Genomic DNA, 22,031 nt, shown 5'->3' with positions numbered 1-22,031 from the left:
AAGCGGTGGGAAAAGCGCCGCCGCTCCCGCCGCATTAGCGAGCGCTCCTCGTCGGAATGCGCGGCCTTGAACCTTGAGCGCCGCCGCGCTCTTTGATGGAGCCTCCGCGGTGTCACAGACGCCGCCCGATGATGGACGAGGGGCCGGGAAATCCCCCCGTGTCCGTCGACCTTTTCAGAATTCCTTCAGTTGTCAGAGGTGAAAGAAATGAAAGCGGCGGCAGGTCGCAGGAGAGCGGCGTGCGGCGGCCATCTGGTCGGGAGGCTTCACCAGGCGGAGGACAAAGAGCGCCCGGACGCCGCCGCCGCCGCTCGGTGCTGCTGCATCAAACATCAGAAACGCTGCGACTGATACAATCTGACATTTTAAGAAGGGGGCGGGGCCTGCAGTCAGACACTAAACAGGCGTGGCCCCGCCCACTTTGACCTCTGACCAATCAGTGACTGTTTACTTACTTCTGGCCACTCGCACCAGTTCTGCTACGCTGAAGACTCCTGATTTGATGAAGCTGTCCTCCAGGTAGACTGAGGACACACAAGGACACACAAGGACACACCCGTCAGTACGGTCAATCAATGACATCAATCGATACGAAATCAATCGATACGACATCACTCGATCATCCCTGATCATCCGTTCACCAGCTGTTGTTATAACACTGTTATGACGACGTTTGATTTCCTTAATTACAGGAAATGATGTCGTAATAATTCATCTGTCAATCACATCAGTTTATGAGGTGGGAGGAGCCAGCTGGCGTCCTCGCCGGACCAGCGTTTGGTCCACGCCACGGCGCGGTAGCGGCGGCCCGTGAGGGTCCGCCCACCCTCCAGGACAAACAAACACTGATGTGGGCGGGCTCAGGAAGGGCGTGCTGCGTTCAGGCGCATCGTGGAGTTGGACGTTTCCTCGACAGACGCGTTTGTCGTGTTCTGGACGATGTGTCAGACTCGCGCGCTCACGCAGGTGAAACGCCCAAACAAGTCGGCCCCGCCCCCTGTCGGCGTGCCAGAGGTGTCCGTGCCAAACGGGCCTGCGGCGGCTCGACCTGCCGCGTCTCTGCCGAGTCACGCTCGCTGGCACGCCGACCTCTCTTTGAAGATTTAAACTCGGCTCAGTAGACGCAGCGACGACACGTGGCGAGCTCGCCGGGGGCGGGGCGCGTTTCACCTTGAGGACGCCGTTGCCAAGAATCACACCTCTGGTTGATGCCAGGGGCGGGTCTGGGCCGGCGAGGAGAGCGAGCGCTGCCGCGCCTGTCGGACGTGGCGCCGATACGCGTTTACGATGATTTTACGACGAATCAGCTAATTCTGTTGCAGGAACTTAGCTGGGAAACGTAGCCGCTGAAGGTTAGCGCAACAGCCTCTCGCTTCCTTTAGCAACGCAACGTTCACTTCAAAGTCGCTTCTGTTGGCGGGAAAACAGCCAAAGTTGGCTCCAACTGCGTTGCCATAACAACCGAGCGTCCTGGCGGCTTGGTTAAAGCTTTACGGCGTCCGTTTACGCTCTTTACATCAGGTTGCTTTGATCTACCGTCCACGCTGGTCACATGGTCGTCTCTAGCCTGAGAGGCCGGTTTACCTGCTAGTTTCAAAGAAGCTAAGCTACAGTTAGCATAGAAGCGGAGGAACAAAGGAGCGCTGGGTTGTGTGGGGGGGCGTACCTGGAAGAGGGGTCTTGCCCGGCTCATTGTGACTGGGACTTCCTGACTGCTGCGAGTCTGCAAACAGAGGGGGGGGGGGGGGGGGGGGGGGTTAGCATGGCGCGGAGACAACGGCATACCTTCAGAGTGATGCAGGGCTGGAGCTGACAGCCAGGAACATATATCACAAACATCTGCCTCCAGAGCGGTTCGGCCCGGGGGAGGCGGGAAGTCAGACCGCCCGCCTTTATGGGACCGACGAGCCAGGGCCGCTATGGGGGACTGGCCTAGGCCAGGTCCCCGGCCCCTGCAGACAGTCCTGAGAAGGTTTCGGTTCTGATGAGGGAGGTTTCCTGGGCGTTGCCGGGCCTGGACCAGAGGCGGCGCTGAACTGAGATACCCTCAGCACCGCGACAGCTGCGCTACAGGGGCGGAGCCACAGCAACGCCTGATTTATGCTCGTCTCTCCGACTCGCTCGCTCTCCTAAATTCAACTGTTAAGCAGCAGATCAAAAACAGAATGTTCTTGGCGGCGGCTCAACGATGACGGCGCCGGGAGGGAGCGGGGCCATACGTTCAGGAGAGCGGGAGGAGCCCGACCGCTCCGATCCGGCCGGAGGAACCGCGTCCAGAACGGTTCCCAGGACCAACCTGGTCCGAAGGAAAGGTTCTGGCGGCGGGTCGATGCTACGAGGAGCAGGTCAACGGGGCCACAATCATCCCAGATGGGCTGCAGCTCGTGACCATCCCGACCCCTGACCCCTGACCCCCGACCCGATTCTAACCTCAACCCAGGTCTGAACCCCCAAGTTGTGAAGTTGTGAGGACCAGACAAAATGTCCTCGCTTTGCGAGCAGAGAAAGAAAAAGAACACACACACACACACACACACACACACACACACACACACACACACAGTTGGCAGAGCTCAGGTCCATAAAGTGATTGCAGGGACCCCCCCCCCCCCCCCCCCCCCCAACTTTCCGAGTCATCCATCAGTCTCGTTGCGGCTGCCAACAGAACCAGAACTGCTGAGAGGCTGAAAAGATGCCGCAGAGAGGAGGTGTGTGTGTGTGTGTGAGTGTTTGTGTGTGTGTGAGTGTGTGTGTGAGTGTGTGTGTGTGTGTGAGTGTGTGTGTGTGTTTGTGTGTGTGTGAGTGTGTGAGTGTGTGTGAGTGTGTGGGGGGGGGGCTTAGATCCGTGTCTCTTTCGTGTCCCTGCGTTTGTTTGCCTTCTTCGAGGGCTGAACCGTGACAAGAGGAGCAGATGGTGGCAGCAATTAGAGCTCCCAGGTAGCTCCTTCCAGCAGGAGGCCCGGCGAGGCTCCGGCTCCGGCTCCGGCAGGGAGGGAGGGAGGGACCACCTGGACGCCACATACGGAGCATCTGCCAGGGGCCGGGACACGCCCCCTGTTGCATTACATCCTACCTTTGACCCACACGGGGCACCGCTGAAGCGCTAAAACTAGCTTACATCAGCTGAAGCATGTACACGCTACGCTAGCGAGAGACCATCAAAGGCCTGCCCCCCCCCCCCCCCCCAAGGCGGCCCAGCTCGGCCGGAGAACCAGACGGTTCTGAAACAGCCGGAAAAGGTCAGAAAAGGAGCCGATGGACCAAAAGGCCTGGCGGGAGCTCAGCCAATCACAGCGTCCTGAGCAGAGGAACCAGGAAATAAGCAGCTGTGGTCCAGGAGGCCGGGAGCTTGGCAGGGCGCACACACACGCACGCACGCACGCACGCACGCACGCACACACACACACACACACGCACGTGCCCTGTTTTTCAACAACCACATTTCTTGGCAACCGTCCGACCACACGTTTGTTTAAATAAACAATCGCTGAAGGAAAAAGGCCCAGAACGGCGTCCGTACGGGGGAAACGGCGCCGCTGGTGTGTGTGTGTTGGACGCGGCGTGCGCTCTCACACCTTCCCGTCCGGCGGGATACTTATCATTCCAGGGCAACCATTAGGGCAATTAGGGATAATGGCAACAGAAATCTGGCTCCACAAGAAAGTTTCCCAGAGCTGCCGAGTGTGTCGCTCGCCTGGATCCTGTAATCACACACACTCCGAACACACCCTCGCAGGTTTCTGGCATCCACCCCTCACACACACACACACACACACACACACACACACACACACACACGCAGTTTGGGAAACTTTCTCCTTTCTGCTCTGTTGCCGGAGTTGCGGAACAGTTGTGGGAACGTGCGATCCCCTGGCCGGGAACGCCGCGCGCCCTCACATACCGCTGTCGACATTTCAGGAGGAGCCGGTCTGGCAGCCATTTTGTGCCGAGCGCGGTCGTGCACGTATAGCGGCGCGGCTGCCAGAGGCACGGGTCCTGAGCCAAGGCGCACGAGCAGCGGGGGGGGTCTCGACCTAATTACGGAGCGGCGCTCCACGATCCAGCTGCTCCTGAGTAAATATTTGATGCGGCAACAGCAACTTTCCCGTCTGTCCTTGTGAGGCGGCGTGCTGACGAACGAGCCGCAGCGAACGCAGCGCTCAGGAATGTGTGTGTGCTCCTGGTTTCTATCAGCCGCGGTGACATCACACCCCTCACAACCTGCGGCCTCCTGTCTCCGCTCTTCCCAGCATGCATCTGTGGCGCCGTTCACCAAAGGCTTCATTTCAACAGGAAGTGACCTCAATCGCCGATCGATCGTCCACGTTAATATTGGTCACTTTTCTTTTATTGATCCAGATAATTAATGATGATCAGATGTTTGTTATTGATCTAGCGCTCATTCCCCCCCTCTCTCCCTCCTTCTGTCGTTGTCTCTCGGCCTCCCTCTCTCCTCCCCTCTCTCTCTCCTTGTCTCTCGGCCTCCCCCTCTCTCCTCCCCCCTCTCTCTCCTTCTGTCGTTGTCTCTCTCCCCCTCTCTCTCCTTCTGCCGTTGTCTCTCTCCCCCTCTCTCCTCCCCCCTCTCTCTCCTTCTGTCGTTGTCTCTCTCCCCCTCTCTCCTCCCCCCTCTCTCTCCTTCTGTCGTTGTCTCTCTCCCCCTCTCTCCTCCCCCCTCTCTCTCCTTCTGCCGTTGTCTCTCTCCCCCTCTCTCCTCCCCCCTCTCTCTCTCCTTCTGTCGTTGTCTCTCGCCCTCCCTCCTTCTTTGTTGTCTAAACAAAGTGTCTTTCATCAGACGAGCTGCGACCCAGGAAATGTGCCCTCCGAGGAGGGAGGAGCTTATCCTGCCAGCCTGCCAACTGCCCCCCCCCTCAGAAAAGAGCTGCCACCCGTGGCTCCGACTCCTGACCCGGACCGGCCGGCGGGTGAGGGGCGGACGGCGGCGGGACGCCACGGTCTGTTCAAAGATCTGAACCAGGATCAGAGCCGCCTCACGTCCCCGAAACCAAAGTGGTTCAATTAGAAAAGGAGTTCGTGTTGGGGAGAAGTCACATGACACGACAATGACATCACCACTGAACAAGGTGACTGTTTGTGATTGGCTGTTGAGTCCGGATGGCTTCTGACCAAACACAGGTAGAGGGCGGAGCACACTCACACTCCCCCCCCCCCCTCCCTCACCCTCCTCTCTCCCCTCCTCCCTCACCCCCCCCTCCCCTCCCTCACCCTCTCCTCCCTCCTGGAACTCCTCTCTCCCGTCCCTCACCCCCCTCCTCCCTCACCTCCATCCCCCCTCCCCTCCTCCCTCTCCCCCTCCTCTCCTCCCTCACCCTCTCCTCCCCTCCTCTCTCCTGGACCTCCTCTCCTCCCTCCCCCCCCTCCTTTAATCTCCTCACACATGCCTGTTGTCCTGAGGAGCTTCTCATAGATCTCAGCAGTGTTTCATGTAGCAACAGACTCCGCCCCCCCGTCTTTCATGTAGCAACAGACTCCGCCCCCCGTCTTCCCTTCACATTTACACCTACACGGATTAGCCCATTTTCTTCAAGCTTGCCGCTTTTAAACGGCGTCGAGTCTGTGAGAAAAACAACAAAACAAAGGAGGAACTTTGCATCTGCGCTGAAACAAAGAGCCCATGGATGGGGGGGCCGCGGCCGCACCAAACAAACAATTAGCTTTGTTGCGGCGTAATTGACTGGCAGGACCCGGGTGGCATTTACATTCGCCCGCTGTTGCCACCCTGCCATTCGCAGCGAGAAGAATAGGCTGCAGCTCCGCGGCCCGAAGACGGTGGCAGACGTCCAAGCAAGGAGCGCTTTATTTTGTTAATGCAGAGGAAGGCGGGACGGCGGGCGGGGTGAGACTATAGATTTAATTATGCATGCGTGTTCTCCCATTCATTGTAATGGTGGGAAGAGAAGAGAGGGGAAGGGGTGAGTGGGGGGAGGCAGACCAATGACATTCCGTCATTGTAGTCCTCCTCTACACACACACACACACGCACACACACACACACACACACACACACACAGTCTGGGAGCGAGCCACTATAGGCTAATGAGGTGACACTCACCGTCTGGAGACCAGCCAAAACAGTCCATTAACTCCTCGCCAGTAGTTAAGAGGAGAAGAAGGAGAAAGGTGGCGGGTGTGTGTGTGTGTGTGTGTGTTTGTGGGGGGGGGGGGGCAAAAGAAGAGACTCAAGTCTTTAGGGTGGGGGGCATTTCTTCAGTTTTGTAGTTGTGAATGAATCAGCGGGCGGCACTGGGGGGGCAGTGTGTGTGTGTGTGTGTGTGTGTTGGGGGGGGGGGGGGGGGGGGCACGAGCGTTCCCTGTTGGCAATTATCCTCCGGCTCTTCAGGAGAACTGTGACTGGGACGGAGAGGGAGGACCGTGGAGATGGATCCGAACCCCCCAGCCGGGCAGACAGACCTTTGACAGAGGAGCTCTGTGATTCGCCTCTTTCATCTTCAGAGCAGCCCCCCCCCACAACCGGCACCCCCCCCATAAAAATCCAGTCGGATAATTATGAGACAAATGCGGCGGACCCCCGCTGCTTGAGTGGCAACGGGCATGAGAGGCCAACAGCAGCGAGCGGGTCCAGACCGGCACATCCCGGCCGGTCCTGGGGGGGGGGGCAGGAGGGGGGGTGTGAAATTCCCCACTGTCCCAGGAGAGAGACCAGTTGGCCCACAGATCAGAGAGCGGGACGGCCCGGCTGCGGGCCAGCGGGTTCAGCTTCCACGCAGTTGTGAGCGTTAGCGGCAGAAGCTCAGAACCTTGACAGCCGTGTTCTAAAGGTTCTGATGACGTTTGGTTCTGTAGAAACAGGAAGCTCAAATGTTTTGGTACCGGACTGCACCGGGCCACGTTCTGCCCTGCAGGACGGGCCCAACGCAGCCGCCACCACCCGTCTGATCCAACATCTGGCCCAGGACGTGGAACGACACCAGTTCTGGTTCTGCTGGTCGTGTCCAGCTCAGGACCACATCTGAGGGACCTTCTCTTCTAATTGTGTCCACACGTTGTTCAGACTTCCCGTCTAATCGTGGAAAGATGTTTTCCTGGAGGGTTCAGGTTGTTCCGATCCGTCGGGCCGATGCAGGAGCTTGTTGGTGCTGCCTGCCCCCCGACACACACACACACACACACACACACACACACACACACCCCTCCAGTTAATGAGCGCAGGGGCTTTTGGGAGGCCCCGACTCAGAGAATCAAAGCATGTGTGGGGTAATGGAGACGGGGGGTGCGATGGTTTGGATGTCTCCGCTGGCCGGGGGGGGGGGGGGGGGGTAATCAGGCCCCCGTCTGTAGTACCAGAGTACAGGTACTCACATTTACTGCCGTCATTATCGGACTCTTACGTAAGGGCCAACGCTTCACTTCTGGCGTGGAGGGCGCGCTCGTTTTGTGCTGCGGCGCGTCCGGTTTAAAGGCTGCATCATAAAACGGGTTCTCACATAACTCAGACGGGCCTGACGGCAGCTCCGACCTCCACAAGGTCACAGTGCTGGCAGAGATCCAGAGAGCGCCGCTCTGACGCGCTGGAGATACCCGGCCGGGGGCGATTTAGGCCGCTCAAACTACCCCGGCTCACTGTCCCAGGCGCACAATTCAAACGCTACCTGATCCAGTCAACAAACTGGTGAAATCCCAGTCTGAGACGGGAACACCGACCTTCCGGACGGTCGGTTGGTTCCTGAGGGATCTCTGGTCCGGGACGACGTGGCGCAGCGTGGCGCCCGCCGTCACCTCGCCGTTCGAGTCGGGGGCCTCGCGGCGCTGCTCCGGCCTTTCCCACGAGGCTCTGCAGCCGTAATCTCTTGAAATATTTGCCCAGATGACGGCAGCACGGGGCTGTTTTGACACAGAGCGGCATGAGCCAGATCACTTTTTCCATCACTTTCCAGTTCAGGAACAGGAATTCCCCTTCTGCCACTTTTCCTCCCCCTCCCAGCGCTCCTTCCTCCACTTCCTCCGTCCGCTCAGGGCAGCGCCGCGGGGGCCTTTACACCCGCCCGGCAGCCCCTCGCGCGCCCGAGCTTGTTCTTCCACTTTATCTGGGATGCCAAAAGTTCATTCAGTGATATGGGGGGGGCGGGGGGGGGCAGGGGGGGCAGACGGGTCTGGGGGTAAATGTAGCGGGAGGAAGAGGACACGGGGTCGGATCAGGAAGCCCAGCGTGAAGCTCTGTTTACATTCACGTCTCCGTCAGGGTCCACTCACACACTCACAGCCAATTCAACACTAAAGCTAATGAACCGGAATACTTTCGCTACGCTAAGGCTATGCTAGTATTTAATAATTGGATTTAAATTACTCTTGTGTCGGACCGTGCTAGTTCATGCTAAGTTATGCTACGAGTTGCAGACATAAGTCAGCCGTTGCTTTGTGTGGCTCAACATGCCGTTTACGTAGCGTCACTTTAGCATGTTTAGCATGAGCAGTATCCTAGCATTGTTTAGCCTGACAGGGAGCGATTAGCTGCTGGATGTCAGCAGGAAGTTCTCCTTCAGCGGAGTCTTTTAAAACGTGTTGAATTCCCTCTCAAACCTTTCACCGCGTTGCATCATGGGAAATGGAATGAATTCCAAAGCGCCGCCACCGCTTGACTCCAGCGGCGCGTGCGCGTTGTACATTTTCCACGTCTCGCTACTCGCCTCTGGGCCGCTGACGGCGCGGCGGCGCTGAGGTTGGCAGCTTTGCAGAAACACTTCCTGTTGGCAGCGGCGAGCTCGGCCCGAGCCACTCGGACTTGGCAGGGGCGCACCTGAAAGGACCGCCAGTGGCGCTCGCCGCCAGCCGCGCGGGAGGCCGCCGCGGCGGCGGCCGCAACAGCTGATGTCAGACACACCTCCAGAAACAGCCGCAGGACTTCCTGAACGCAACTTTCAGGTGTTTTTCATTCCAGTCGTGGAGGACGAGGACGGAACGCGGGGCTGAAGCGGCGCTAGCGAGCAGGACGACGTTTTCTAATCAATTACACAGATCGTGTGACACCATATGGAATTCTTTGAGCATATAGTGTGTTTCCTTTACAGGCGCTGGGGGAGGCGCGGCCTGCAGGGAGTCGTCTTTAGGAGGAGAGGAGGAGACAGAAAAGCCGTATGTATGGGGAGGGAGGGGGCGGCTGAGGGTCGAGGGGTTTAGCGGGGCGGTCCGAGCGCTCAGCGAAAATATGCCTCGTGCACTCGTTGAACTTGGGGGCCTGCGCGGGATTCTCTCAAGGTTACAGGAGAGGCCTGTGAGGCGCGGAGCGGGGAGGGAACCCAGCGGCGGCGGCGGCGGCGGCCCACAACACACGTCCTGCTTTATAAATACAAAACCGTGCGGCAACAAAAACGCCGCATTTCCACACGCAACAAACAGCGCAGCGTGCACGGTGCACGGCTCGGATAACAGCAGCAGGCCGGTGCTCGCCTTTGACACGCGGCTTCCTTCCCGCCAGGGACCCGGGCCGCGTATCCGCTGCCGCGCCCCTGAGCCCTCCGCTACACAAAAGTAGGAAGCAGCGAGCCGGAGCGGGGGCCGCGCCGCGCTGCGCTACGCTGCGGCGAGGCCACTAAATCACCGGCCGGTTTCATCTGCCGCTGTTTACGCACGCTCTCACCAGAGGAAACCACAAAGACAACAAGGGCCTGCGTCTGCAGAGGTGCATGCTGGGACAGCGCTCGCACCCCCGGCAGCAGGCTAGCTCCTAAAGGCTGTAAAAAACACCTGGAGCTGAAATTTAAAACACGTCAGCTAGACTTGTGCTAGGCTATGCTACGTTAGCTAACGTAATGCTAACTAAAAACTAAAGTATTTACGTCACCAGGGCAACAGGCAGGGGTCAAAGGGCAGCTGGCAGTAAACAGTAAACTTTGGATTAGCTGGGGAATTAGCAGGTCCTTAGCGCCTCGTAAAGGCTAGCATTGAGCTGGCGTGTTGCCCGAGTGGCCAAACAGCGAACTGCACGTTCGGCCCGGCGCCATTTTATCGGGATGGTTTTTCGTAAACAGAAAGGAGGAAGTCCCATCAGGCGCCATGTTCAGATCAAAGCGGCTCGGAGCAGAAGCACTCGTAGCTTTAGGAGCCGCTCAGGTCGGCGGCGCCGGCTTAGACGCCACCGGAGACGCCTTTATGAAACACAGGCTAACAAATTAAGAAGGCGAGCTCGCGGCGGCGGGATTAGCTTCAGATTTACGAGGAGGAAACGAGGGAGCGCGCTGAGACGCTCGGCCGTCATTAAAGAGCGGCGATTTCCCACAATTCACCGCGGCGATGGCACCACGGGACGGGCGGGCGGGCGTGGACGCGGGCTCAGGTCGAGCGCCGGCGCTCCGACGCAGCTCTGAAATCCCGGCTCAGACATGAAAGGGCAGCTGCCATGTTTGGTTCACGCCGTATCGGAGCCCGTCCACGCCGCGGCGGGAGGATAAGCATCAGGAGGCCCTTATCGGTGTCGCAGCCTCTGTGGAATATGTAAACACCCGGCGTAATCGGCGCGGCGGAGAAAACGGGGGCGGAGCCACGTGTGGGAAAAGTGAATTAGCCTGATTCTTATTGGCCGAGCCGGAGCGAAGATAAGACGGCGAAGGTTCCAGGGCCGCTTTAATGAATCACATGTTTTCATGAATGGAGGTTTTCACTCGGCTCGCCACCTTCGCTGTCTGCCGCCGCCGTGCTCACGCCGCCCCCCCCTCCCCTCCCCCGCCCCCCGCCGCTCTGACTGGAGTTTTAATATGGTGCCCAATCACAAGTGATTAAGCACTGCGGAGCACAAACAATGCTGCCCCTTAAATCTTTGTGAACCTTCTTTCAGCGGCGTGAATGAAAGAGCGCTCTGTCTGCGGCGGCAGATGACAGACGCGCGCTTTGAGATAAGTCTTCGCCGTGAGGCCCGAGCCCACAGCCGCCGCCGCCAATAAAGGCGCAAAATAAACAGATTTTGAGACAGAAGGCGCTCCACCTTCAGGAATCGGTGGGAAAGCGAAGGCAGGACGTTGCAGCCAATCAGGAATCGGGAAACAAAAGGTCCTCTTTGAAGATCAAAGAGGACCTTAATGTCAGGAACGCATGAGGGAGGCTCGCGTCATTAGCACGCCACGTCCTTCCAATCAGACGGATTTCCAGTTTTCGCAGCTGTTTTCGCTGCGTAACCACGTTAATCTGGATTATTCTCTCGATAAGTAGCAGGTCCACCAACAAAGCGCCCGATCGTATTTTCGCCCGGGGACGGTCGCTAAAGCCAGCGGCACCAGAGCGCCCAACGAGTGATCCGGCGTGCATAACTCAGCTGGCAGGAACTGATACGCCTGTAAAGGGCCGATATATACGAGGGAGCGCAGCGGCCCGGCCGTAAATCTGCTCCGGTACCGTCTCTCGCAGATTAAAGTGAATCATTCCCGAAAAAAGCCGACCTGAGCGTAAATCATGACGTGATGGACGTGTGCAACAAGATAGCCTCGGCTAATGCCTCAAACGCACGCCGCCGCTCCATATGTCGGCCCGGGGGAACCGTTGGTAGGAACGCTGTAAAACGTCATGTGACAGGAAACGAGCCGCCATCGACGGTGGCGCTAGTGTTAGCGTCTTTTTCTGCGTTTGAGCCTCAGAGGCCACCGTAGCGGCGCCGATGAGCCTGACGTTTGGCTCTGAGGGAGCTGCTCCTGTGCGGAGTGTTTCCCCGCTAGCGCAGCGGCAACGTGAGCGCGTGGAGCCCAAACACGTGCCGTCAGAACCGGTAACCCGAGCCGCTGCCTCTCACCTCCCATATGGCTCCATTATTGGTTCCACATTCAACCGTCTGAACCTTCGAGCCGCACCGGCAGCAAAGACGTCGCCTGGAGCTACGCTAACAAGCTGCCGGGCCGGCGTGAGCGCGACCACCTGAGCGGCGAGCAACAACAGCGGGGCGAGTCCCGCCAGGACGCCGTGATCCGCCGCCACATGTGGCCGGTGTGGGGACGGCGTCCTGTTGTGGCTACTGGGGGATCTGGACTCCATCAGGAGCGATCAACTTCCCCAGCAGCAGAAACAGAAACAGATCCAGCGTGATCGGTCGGATCGGAGGGAGAATCCGATCGGATCTCTTCCTGTTTGGACATTTAGAGTTTTAATTTCATGATTAGAGGCGAAAAATGGGGAGAAAACGGAGCGATGAGGTTAAAATGAGTTTGATCTGAAATGATCGATATGATCAGAAATGTGGATCAAAAACAGTTCCGATTATTCATGCGGTTGCCAGGACGACCTGGCGTGGGAGAGAATTCCCATTATCCGGTGAAATCTGAGCAGATTATTTTTATTTTAAATGTGGGATTAAAACAGGTCAGGAAAAGAGTTCATATTAATACTGTTCAAATTCGTGTAAAATAATCATTTTTACCTTTTGTTTTACAATCTTATATCCAAATTCAACAATTCAACCTTTAAGCTGAATCTTCTTTTTTTTTTCTACAATTATTATTTCTGCACATTTTAGCAGAATTATGATCGATATTTTAATTAAGTGTTTTAGAAATTACATTTAATTTTAAATAAATGTGACTTTAAATCGGGTAATTACAGTAAATATTCGGGGTTTTAAAACTGTAATTTTTCTTAAATCTTGAAGAAAGTATTTTCTTCATTTGCAGAACTTTAATCCGGGTCCTTTTTAGTCGCCTCACAATTGTCCCGAACCGGCTTCCGTACAGCCAGAACGTCTCCTTCATTTTCCCACATTTCACGAGGGATCGCGAGCACAGCAGGTGAGCTCGTGTCGGACCAGGTAACTCCGCCTCCTTCGCGAGGACAAAGTTCGAGCCAGGAAAGAGTGTTCCTGACCTGGTTCTGGCGGGTCTGGGATCAGCCTCCGGCTGGAACCGTTTCGCAATCGCCCTCTTGTTTATACAGGTGGCGGCGGGTCGCGCGGGATGTGCGGGGCGAGCGTGCGTTTTGCAGCGAGCATGAGCACGCGCAGCCCGCCAGATATCGCGCGGAGCTTCCGCTTCGTTGCTCCCGCTCTCCCAGCCTCCCGAGCGCGCGGAGACGCACGAGGAGGCCTCTGATTGGCTCAACGGCTGAGACAACTTCCGCTTGGCAAAAGTTCAACCCACGTGGAGGCTCCGCGAGCCCAAAGGTGGCGGCCAGGGCGCCGTTATCGCAACGGACGCTCGCGCCAGGTTACACGAAGCACGCACGCGCGTCCACGCCCTCGTTGGGTGTTGAGTCCACATCACCGGGTCCCAATTTGCCCACTACTCTAATTATTAAAGTACGAATTAAAATGAAGATAAATGGCGCCGAATAAAAGCAGTTATATTCTCTAAGCCTTTGATCATCTGCCTTTTCAGTCGTGCTAGCATAAAACCATCAGGCTGCTAATGCTAGTGCCCAATACGTAGAACGGTGCTGAGTGGAAACACTGGAAATCTGTAAAGTTTGTTAACACGCGTCTGTCGAGGCGATGAAAGGCTGCCAGCAGCCAAGGGTTCAGCGTGCTAGCTGTTGATAATTATGTGTCTGACCTAGCATTTGCTGCCGAGACGGCTTAGCTTCAGCTGTAGTAGCAAAAATACCATTAATGCTAACAGACGCCACATGCATGAAGGGGAACTCAATCAAATAAGTTCAGTGTTTTAGCCATTTTTCCAAGAGGCTAACGCAGCGTCGTTAAGAAGCCTTAAAAAAGCAGACACACAAACACACAACAGCTGTTTGGTAAACACACAATGTTCCAAATGCCTCGTTCCTACACCGATTAGCTGTAATTAGAGGCTGTTTATCTGATCCCAACAGGTCCCAGAGCCAACAGAAAAAACCTGTCATTGTTTCTCGCCCGTCCAGCTGGGAACCAAACGTGGCTTCCTCGTGTTCAGGAAGGAACTGGAAGCAGCAAAAACAACAAGTAATGTACGCTCGCCACATAAAGTCAACCGGGAAGGAGCGAGAACGGTCGGTTGGTCGAGGGTCTTCTGAGGTGAACGCGAAGAATTTAGGTCAGCGCAAGTGAGACGTTTAACCAGCTCAGCCTGGGTGGAAATAGCTCGGGAGGCCGGGGAGAGGGGAAGCAGTGCGTCACAGCCCGCTCCAGCAAGAGCCAAAACTTCCCTAATGATCCCACACCGAACACGCAGCCGACACGTCCCCCCACCCCCGACGGGGAGCGCTTCCTCCTCACCTCTGACCCCCGGGGTGGGTGTGCCTGCGAAGTGCCGCGCTAATCCCCAACGCTAGAACCTTCATGAGAGCGAAGAGCCTCCGTAAATATGCTCAAACTTTCAAAATGTGGCTAATCTGATGGTCGTTGACAGGCCAGCGCGCACACACACACTCACACACTCTCACACACACACGCACTCACACACACACTCACACACACACACACACACACACACACACACACACACACACACTCTCACACACACACACACACACACACACTCACACACACACTCACACACACACACACTCACACACACACACACACACACTCACACACACACTCACACACACACACACTCACACACACACACACACACTCACACACACACACACTCACACACACACACACACGCACACACACACACACTCACACACACACACACACACACACACTCTCACACACACACTGTAAACAGTCTTTATTGAGACGTGAGTGCTTGTATAAACACCGTCTAGCCCTATTGAGGGTCTGGGGGGGGGCGGTCCAACAATAAGAGGGGAGGGAAGTTGCTGGACGTCCCTCACAGACGGTGTGGACTAAATCCAATTATCGGAGCCACGGCATTAACATTCCAGCAGTCTGGCAGGTGACGGCTCCGCTTTTCAGCCCCCAGCGGCGGAGCGGGACCGAGTCACCGCCAGGCAGCACCTCCACAGCCCTCAGACCCCCCCACCCCCACAGTATTGAGACGTATGTGGGGGGGGGGGGATCAGCATGACTGCCCTGGAAGGCCCAAACAGTCAATGGTTCATTCTTCTGCTCTGTCTCCGGGTGGGGACGCGGCGGCGGCCGATAGCGCCGCTACAATGGAGACAGCGTGTTTTTGCTAGGTGTCTGTACACACAGCTAGCTTTGTCGGCGATGCCGACACTAATGACATCAGAAACCACTCGCAGGCGCTCGCTACCCCTCGATAACGGAAGGGGGGTCGGCATCAAGGCTTTAGCGTTTAGCGCAATGCTAAAGTGGTAGGGGGTGTTTCATTTGTGTCAGTTAGCGGGGCAATAATGCTAATGGTAGCATTATTATCTCGGCTAAACAGTCTTAATGGTTGTTGCCCCTGGCAACAGTAAAATGAGACACACGTGTTGAGCATCCAGTGACGGACGCAGCGTTTAATGCGCTAACGTCGTGTGGAAACGCGCGATATGCTACAATAACTGACCGCTGGCTTTCTCTTTAACCTGCAGCCTTTTCCAGAAACGGCCCCCCAGCGCTCGCCGGGCCCGACCACCGCAGCGGCGAGATGCGAGTCTTGCGGCTTCCCAACCTCGCCTGGAGGCTGCACGCGGTTAATTATTCTTGGAAGGCGGATAAAAGAGGGAAAGTGGGTTTTTTCTTCATTAGCTCAGCAACTGTTCCCCTCATTCATAACAGTTGGCAGCGGTTTCACGCCGCCTGCCAGAGATCACACCCCGGCCATTTTTATTTTCCTCCGTCCGTTTGTTTCATTCATGTCACACATTTGGCAGCAGCCCTGACCCCCCCCCCCCCCCCCCCCCAAGTCACCAAAACTCAATGGCATCCAAGTAACACTGCAGAATTCCAGGACACGGAATTAAAAACTTATCTGACGAGCTCCTGGACGGAACCACGACTTCCACACTTTCAAACATTTGCGGGGGGGGGGGGGGGCGTTTGTGTTGGGATGATTCCAGAGTCCGGAGGCTCCTTTTTTCCATCAGGACTGTGGAGCCGCTGATTGGATCACACGGAGCCCCCCCGCCCCCCCACCCTCCGGCTTTAAGTGCATCACAGAGCGAGTTCTGCTAACGGAGGCCCTCCAGAAACAACGGTTTCTCATCGTGTAACTGCTGAAACGGAGCCAATTATTACACACACACACACACACACACACACTCCAAACACACACTTCATGCTTCCACCCACACGTTCTCACACCACGTTCCAGAAGCGGCCATGTTTTAATCATCCACACGGAGGAAATCTGTGCGGATCACAAACTGGCTGCAGAGGAAACCAAAACTGTGGGGGAACGCTGGCGTCATCCCGAGCAGAGTGTGTGTGTGTGTGAGTGTGTGTGTGTGTGGGAGCGAGTGTGTGTGGGAGCGGAGACGTCCCCAAACATCCCCTCGCCGCCGACACCGGGAGCCCCACACATCAAAACACCTCTGGAGTTTTGAGTCAAACCAAAAAAATGCACGCATGCCGGCACACGCAGGGAACGCCGCGGTTAGCGCTCACCTGCTCCGAGGCGGGAAATCCGCATTCAGACTCAACGAACCGCAACTTGTGAACAAGTGTGGCGCTCTGGAAGTGTCAAACGCTGAACACGGCTCTCTGTAAGAGCCTGTTCTGGATTTAAGACGGTAATTAGACATCCGGCGTGCGCAGACCTCCAACCCTCAATTACACTCTTATAAAACTCCGACTGAATCTCGGCTAAACTTTAGTTAATATCACGGAATTTTGCCAAACTTCCCGCGGCTGAGCCACAGACGCCCGCGTGAGGATCGCTAAGTCTCCACGTCTTCTGGGACCGGCTGGGAGCGCCAGGATTTTCCCGAGCCGGGTCTGCTGGGGGAGCTCCTCGCTGTGAGACGGCCGCCATGTGCGTCTCGTTAGGGGCAGTTATGACAAATGGCAGCAGCTGTACAAACTAATCTCTCGGTACCTTTCACACATGGCGCCCAATTAACAAAGGACCTCTGTGGAGGCCCGGTCCGGCGCAGCCACGCTCCGCTCCGCCGCCACGGGACCATCTTCCCCGCCACCACCGGCGAGCTGGCGGCTGCGGCAGCCATCTTGTTCGTTTTGCTCAAAAACTTTGTTTTGTTACATTTTTCTTTTTGAAAGTTCTAGTTTTCAAATGTAATTTAACACAGGAAGTATCTGTTAAAAACACCCCCTAGTGGCCAAACTTGATGTCAGAAAATGTTGAAAATTACAAGTGTCCGTTAAACTTCCCGGCTGAATCCAGGCCCACAGATGGTTCTGATGGTTCTGATGGTTCTGGGTCGGGGAAGGATGGTCGTCCCTTCTGAATTATCTGTCTACTGGGAATACTGAGAATAAAATATTTGGTGTCTTCTGGACTTTGAGGAGTGAAGCTGACGTGTGTGTGTGTGTGTGTGTGTGCGCGCGTGTGTGTGTGTGTGTGTGTGTGTGTGTGTGTGGCGGGGTCTTTTGGCTAGTTTTGACAACTCAATGGGGTGCTGATGAATCCGGCCCAAACAGGCCGTTCCCAAGCCCCAGACGCCGTATCCCTTTTTTGACCCGCAGCACTGACATCAGAAACAAACCCCCCATGGGAGTCGCCCCACCAACCCCCCAGAAAACAGCAACGTGCCCACCCAAAAGGGCTTTGGCACAGCGCGGCGGCGGCGGCGGCGGCGGCGGCGGGCCTTTCTCTGGGCCGGCCAGGTCTTGTCGGGCCGTCACAGTGATGGGCCGTACTGTACGGCCAGACAAAGGCAGAGACAACCATCACTCTGGGCCACCGATCGGCCCGTCTGGCCTGAAAAGACTTTGATGGGCCAGAGCGGGGGGGGGTCTTGCTCTGAGAAGTTGGCGTCTCCAGGGAAACTGCTCCGATTGTCTGTCCCTGCCCCACGTTCCCCATCACTACTGCCCCTTCACCGTGTTTTTTCTTCCCTTCATTGCTTGTTCACAAGGCTCCTTCCTGGGTAAAGAGCTCTTGGTTTTCCATGAAAGCCCCCGTCTGCTCCTCGAGGGCGCTTTTCTCTTTGCTGACTTGGAAAAAAATGCGAGGTCAAAAAACGTCCTAGCGTGAATTCCCTTTGTGAGGCCTTGTGTCTCTCCTCCCCAAACCTCCCGTACCCTGTTTCCACCGGAGACCCCGGGGCCCAGAGACGGCGCTTTATCCTCGGCACAAAGACGTTCCCGGGCAAAGTTCCGCAACGAGTGTCCGAGTCAACGGTCCGTTGTAGTGTTTAACATGCAGGTCGAGCGGCGCCGTACGTGCCAGCGCGGGCGGTAGCGGCCGATGTCAGGAGGCTGCTCAGGACGACCCCCCGGGGGGGGGGCTGGTCGGGGTGGTGAGGTCACTTTGGGAAGAATGTTTGGCAACAGTCCACAAAGTCAACTTTCCTAAAATTGGAATTTTGACGGGACGACGGCGAGCCGTGCTGGTCCGATGAATACCTCTGTGGGGAGGACCTGCTTTGTGCAACACCACAGTGAGATACAGTGTAGCGCCTGGGGTGGGGGGGGTGGCTGGGGGTGGGGGTGGGGGGGTGAATGTACCCATTTGTCTTCATTTGGGAGGACGGGCAGACAGGGTGGGGGTTGGGGAATCTATCCGGGAGGAGTGGGAGGTGCCGGTCCTCCAGTCAAGTGGCCTCGGGGGGATTTGGGGGTCCTCCCCGAAAGCCTGGGAAAGTGCGGTGGAGCCGGGATCTGAACGCGGACGAATGAAACGGGCCCAAACTCCCGCTGCAGCGCCGTGGAAGAGCGGCCTCGTTTGACTCTCAGCACTAAATGTGTTGCGCAGCTAAAAGGGGGGGGGGCGTGAATTTGGTTGAGAAAGACATCCACATTTCTCAGTGGCCTCTGCTCCGAGTTGCCTCGTTTCCATGGATATTTATGTACACATGACACACGAGAAGGGGGGGGGGGGGGTAACACTGCCTGTTTAAGCCTTGAGGTATTTACTAAAGCCAAGACCCTGCTGTTAATAACACACGCCTCGCTCGGAGCCAGGCAACCTGGCAGCGCCGCTCACAGGTTAGCGCTAGCGTTTGAGAAAGAGCAGATCAAGCTAGCAGAGACTGCAGCAGCGGCAAAGACGTTAAGAGGAGAAGCAAAGTCAGCAAGGAGCCGAGCGCCGCAAAAAGAGACATAAATAGCTCCCGGGTTAAGAGAGAAAGGATCGGGAAGACATTTAGTGGGAAGCGGAAATCAATAAGGCAAGCGGTGAAGCTGGGAGGGAGTTCTAAGTGGATTAGATTGAGAGAATGTGTTCGATAGGTTATGGCTCTGAGAGAGGTAGCCAGACACCGCGGGCTCTGCTGCATGCTAATGAGCCGCCCCCAACGGAAGCGCAGCGCGAGGTTAGCGGGTTCAAGCACAAGACGGTTCTATATCGCTCCCGAGTCCGCGCTCACGCTTCTTCCCGGCATTTGAATTGGGGAATGTTTACTGTAAAGAATGAGATCCAGCCGACCCCGACGCCCTTTCTCTCGCCGCCGTTTTACCGGGAAACCCGAGAAAGAGCCCGGGCGACAGACGGGAGCGCCGTTGCTCGGATGCGACAACTTTTGTTTGGCACCGCTGGCGTCGGCCCAGTCGATGCGTCTCTGGCCGAGCGCCCGCGCCTCCGTGGGCCGTCACGGGCGGGGGGGCGGGGCGAGGACGGGGGGGGGGAGGGACAGATGTCGCTCATCTACCGACCTCTGGCGTGACCCAGGGGGTCGGACCGCCACGGCTGACCCGGCGTTGAAGACGCAGGAGAACCTTCCTCCGCTCCGGTTCCACCCGGATAAATGCGGAACCTTTGTTTGGATTTATTTGAATGTTTTTTAACATGACGGGAGCGAGTCCGGGGGCGGTCGGGGGCTCCGCGGGGTTGCCGGGAGACCACCAGTGATCCCCGATCCCACCCCGAGGGAGGAGGTCAACGAGGTGGGCTTGAGAGCAGCCCAGCACCCATCGTCCTCCACGTGGCCCCGGGGGTCGGCGGCGTGTTTTCACTGATCTGCTCTGCTCAATTAAACTTCTGAGGGCAGAACTCCACATCCTGTTGCAACAAGGTCAAGGGGTCAGAGGTTAAGCCCAAGGCTTGTAAAACAAGGCCTCCATTAGCGTGGCAGCACGTCTTCGGAGGTAATCCATCCAGCAGCTAGCATGACAGCGTGAACAGAGGTGTTTTATGGCCGTGTTAACCTGCAGCGCTGCGCTAACAGGAAGCTGCTCGACCCTGACGTCGGGGCGGAGAGGAGCCTAAAGTCCGACCTTCCCGAAGCTCCACTTTAATCACGGAAGCCTTCAAAAAGGGTCACATCGTTGTCTTATTCTCTTATTTTACGCTCAAAGACGATCAAAGGCTCTATAACGACGACCGCTCGGTCATGTGACCCAACTGGGGCGTCACCGGTGACCCGGCGCCGCTCTCCGCGCCTGAGCAGGAAGTGGCGGGATTCGCCGTCCCGCCACTTCCTGGAGGGACGGAGGAGCAGCGAGGAGCTGCCAAACGTGACGGGAGCGACGCTCCGACAAGTCCTGACGTGAGATCATCAACATGCCGAACTGGATCTGGATCCAGGCGGGAGCAGAACCCGGGAGGGGGGGGGGGGGGTGTTATCTGACGGAGGTGAAGGAGACACTCACACACACTCTCACACACACACACACACACACACAACCACACACACACACACTCTCACTCTCACTCTCACACACAACCACACACACAACCACACACACACACACTCTCACTCTCACACACACACACACACAAACACAACCACACACACTCTCACTCTCTCACACACACACACACACACACTCTCACTCTCACTCACACTCTCACACTCTCTCACACACACTCACACACACTCTCACTCTCTCACACACACTCTCACTCACACTCTCACACACACTCTCACTCACACACTCACATACACTCACACACACACTCTCACTCTCACACACACACACTCTCACTCACACTCTCACACACACTCTCACTCACACTCACACACTCTCACACACTCTCACACACTCACATACACTCACATACACTCACACACACACTCTCACTCTCACACACACACACACACACTCTCACTCTCACACACACACACTCTCACACACACTCACACTCTCACACTCACTCACTCACTCACACTCACTCACTCACTCACACACACACACACTCCCGCGGTGGCGTTCTTCGGGCCGCCGCTCCGGCTCCACGCGGCCTCTCGACATTCAGCGACTTCGCTGAATTCGCCGCCGTCGACACGAACGTGACGAAACATTAAAAAACCCACAAACCCAAAAACGTCTTTTGCGTGAAACCGTGAAGTTTGCGGCGGCGTGCGTGGCGGCGCCGCTCCCTCCGGGCCCGTTGGCTGGTGTCTTTGTGTCCATGGCGTGTTTGTTTGTTTGGGGCGGCGGCAGAACAAAAGGTGGCCGCTTCCATTCTGCCGCTGTCAGAAAACTTCCCAACGTGCCCGCCGCATTGCGGATGCCAACCGGCGAATCAAAGGACGCTGCGGAGCAGACAAAGAGGGGTCGATGCCAACCTCCAGCAGCCATCGCCTCCCTGGCACACGGCAGAAAACAAAATGGCGGCGCGCCGCACGCCACCACAATATGGCTGCATGGAGCGGGGACGGGAGTCGCGGGGGGACGGGGGACACGTTGGGAAGCGTCCCGTCTCTGTGATCCCGCGGAGGAATGCCGCCTTGTTTTCGCCAAAGTTCCAACTATGTGAAGACGGTAAATCGCTCCGATCCGCAACGCGCCGTTGAATCCCGGAGAATCGGATTCTCCGGCCCAAAGGGAACATTACACTGGCCATTTATTCCAAACAATGCAACTCCTCTCGCTGCCAATATTTCACATTCTTTAAAAAAAAGAAAAGGAAAAGGGGCGATAATCAAACGCTGCGGTCTGTTCTGGTGGCGGAGGAACCCGCCGGTGCCGGACGCTAAAAACGCCGCGGCAGATGCAAACTGGAGGAGCGGTGGCATCTACAAAAGACACAAAAGAGGCGGCGATGCCAACCCGGTGCCACTGGCAACCATTATTGTCTGAGCGCCGTGCCTTCTGCTTCCTCTGGCACTCAAACACAAAATGGCGCTCAGTTCCATGGTAATGAGCTAGCCCACGCCGCCGCCGCTAGCGCCGC

The 22,031-nt window shown here is 56.7% G+C and overlaps 1 protein-coding gene across 6 annotated transcripts in view; it reads right to left on the bottom strand.

The window, feature by feature from the left end:
- The window catches only part of LOC101062179 (nuclear factor 1 B-type), a 35,273-nt gene that overhangs the window by 9,711 nt on the left and 3,531 nt on the right, over positions 1 to 22,031 (bottom strand). For 5 of the 6 annotated variants that reach the window (XM_029840013.1, XM_029840012.1, XM_029840016.1 and 2 more), the window contains exons 3-4: positions 1,667 to 1,723; positions 456 to 524 (exon numbers count right to left, since the gene is read on the bottom strand). In XM_029840013.1, the coding sequence (XP_029695873.1) occupies positions 456 to 524; positions 1,667 to 1,723 (126 nt within the window). The remainder of the gene's footprint in view (positions 1 to 455; positions 525 to 1,666; positions 1,724 to 22,031) is intronic. The other variant, XM_029840015.1, reaches the window with a different exon arrangement.

This window comes from Takifugu rubripes, chromosome 8 (genome assembly GCF_901000725.2).
Source record: "Takifugu rubripes chromosome 8, fTakRub1.2, whole genome shotgun sequence".
NCBI lineage: Eukaryota > Metazoa > Chordata > Actinopteri > Tetraodontiformes > Tetraodontidae > Takifugu > Takifugu rubripes.
Note: the sequence above shows the minus strand (reverse complement) of the source record. Positions and strands in the feature narration are given on the sequence as shown.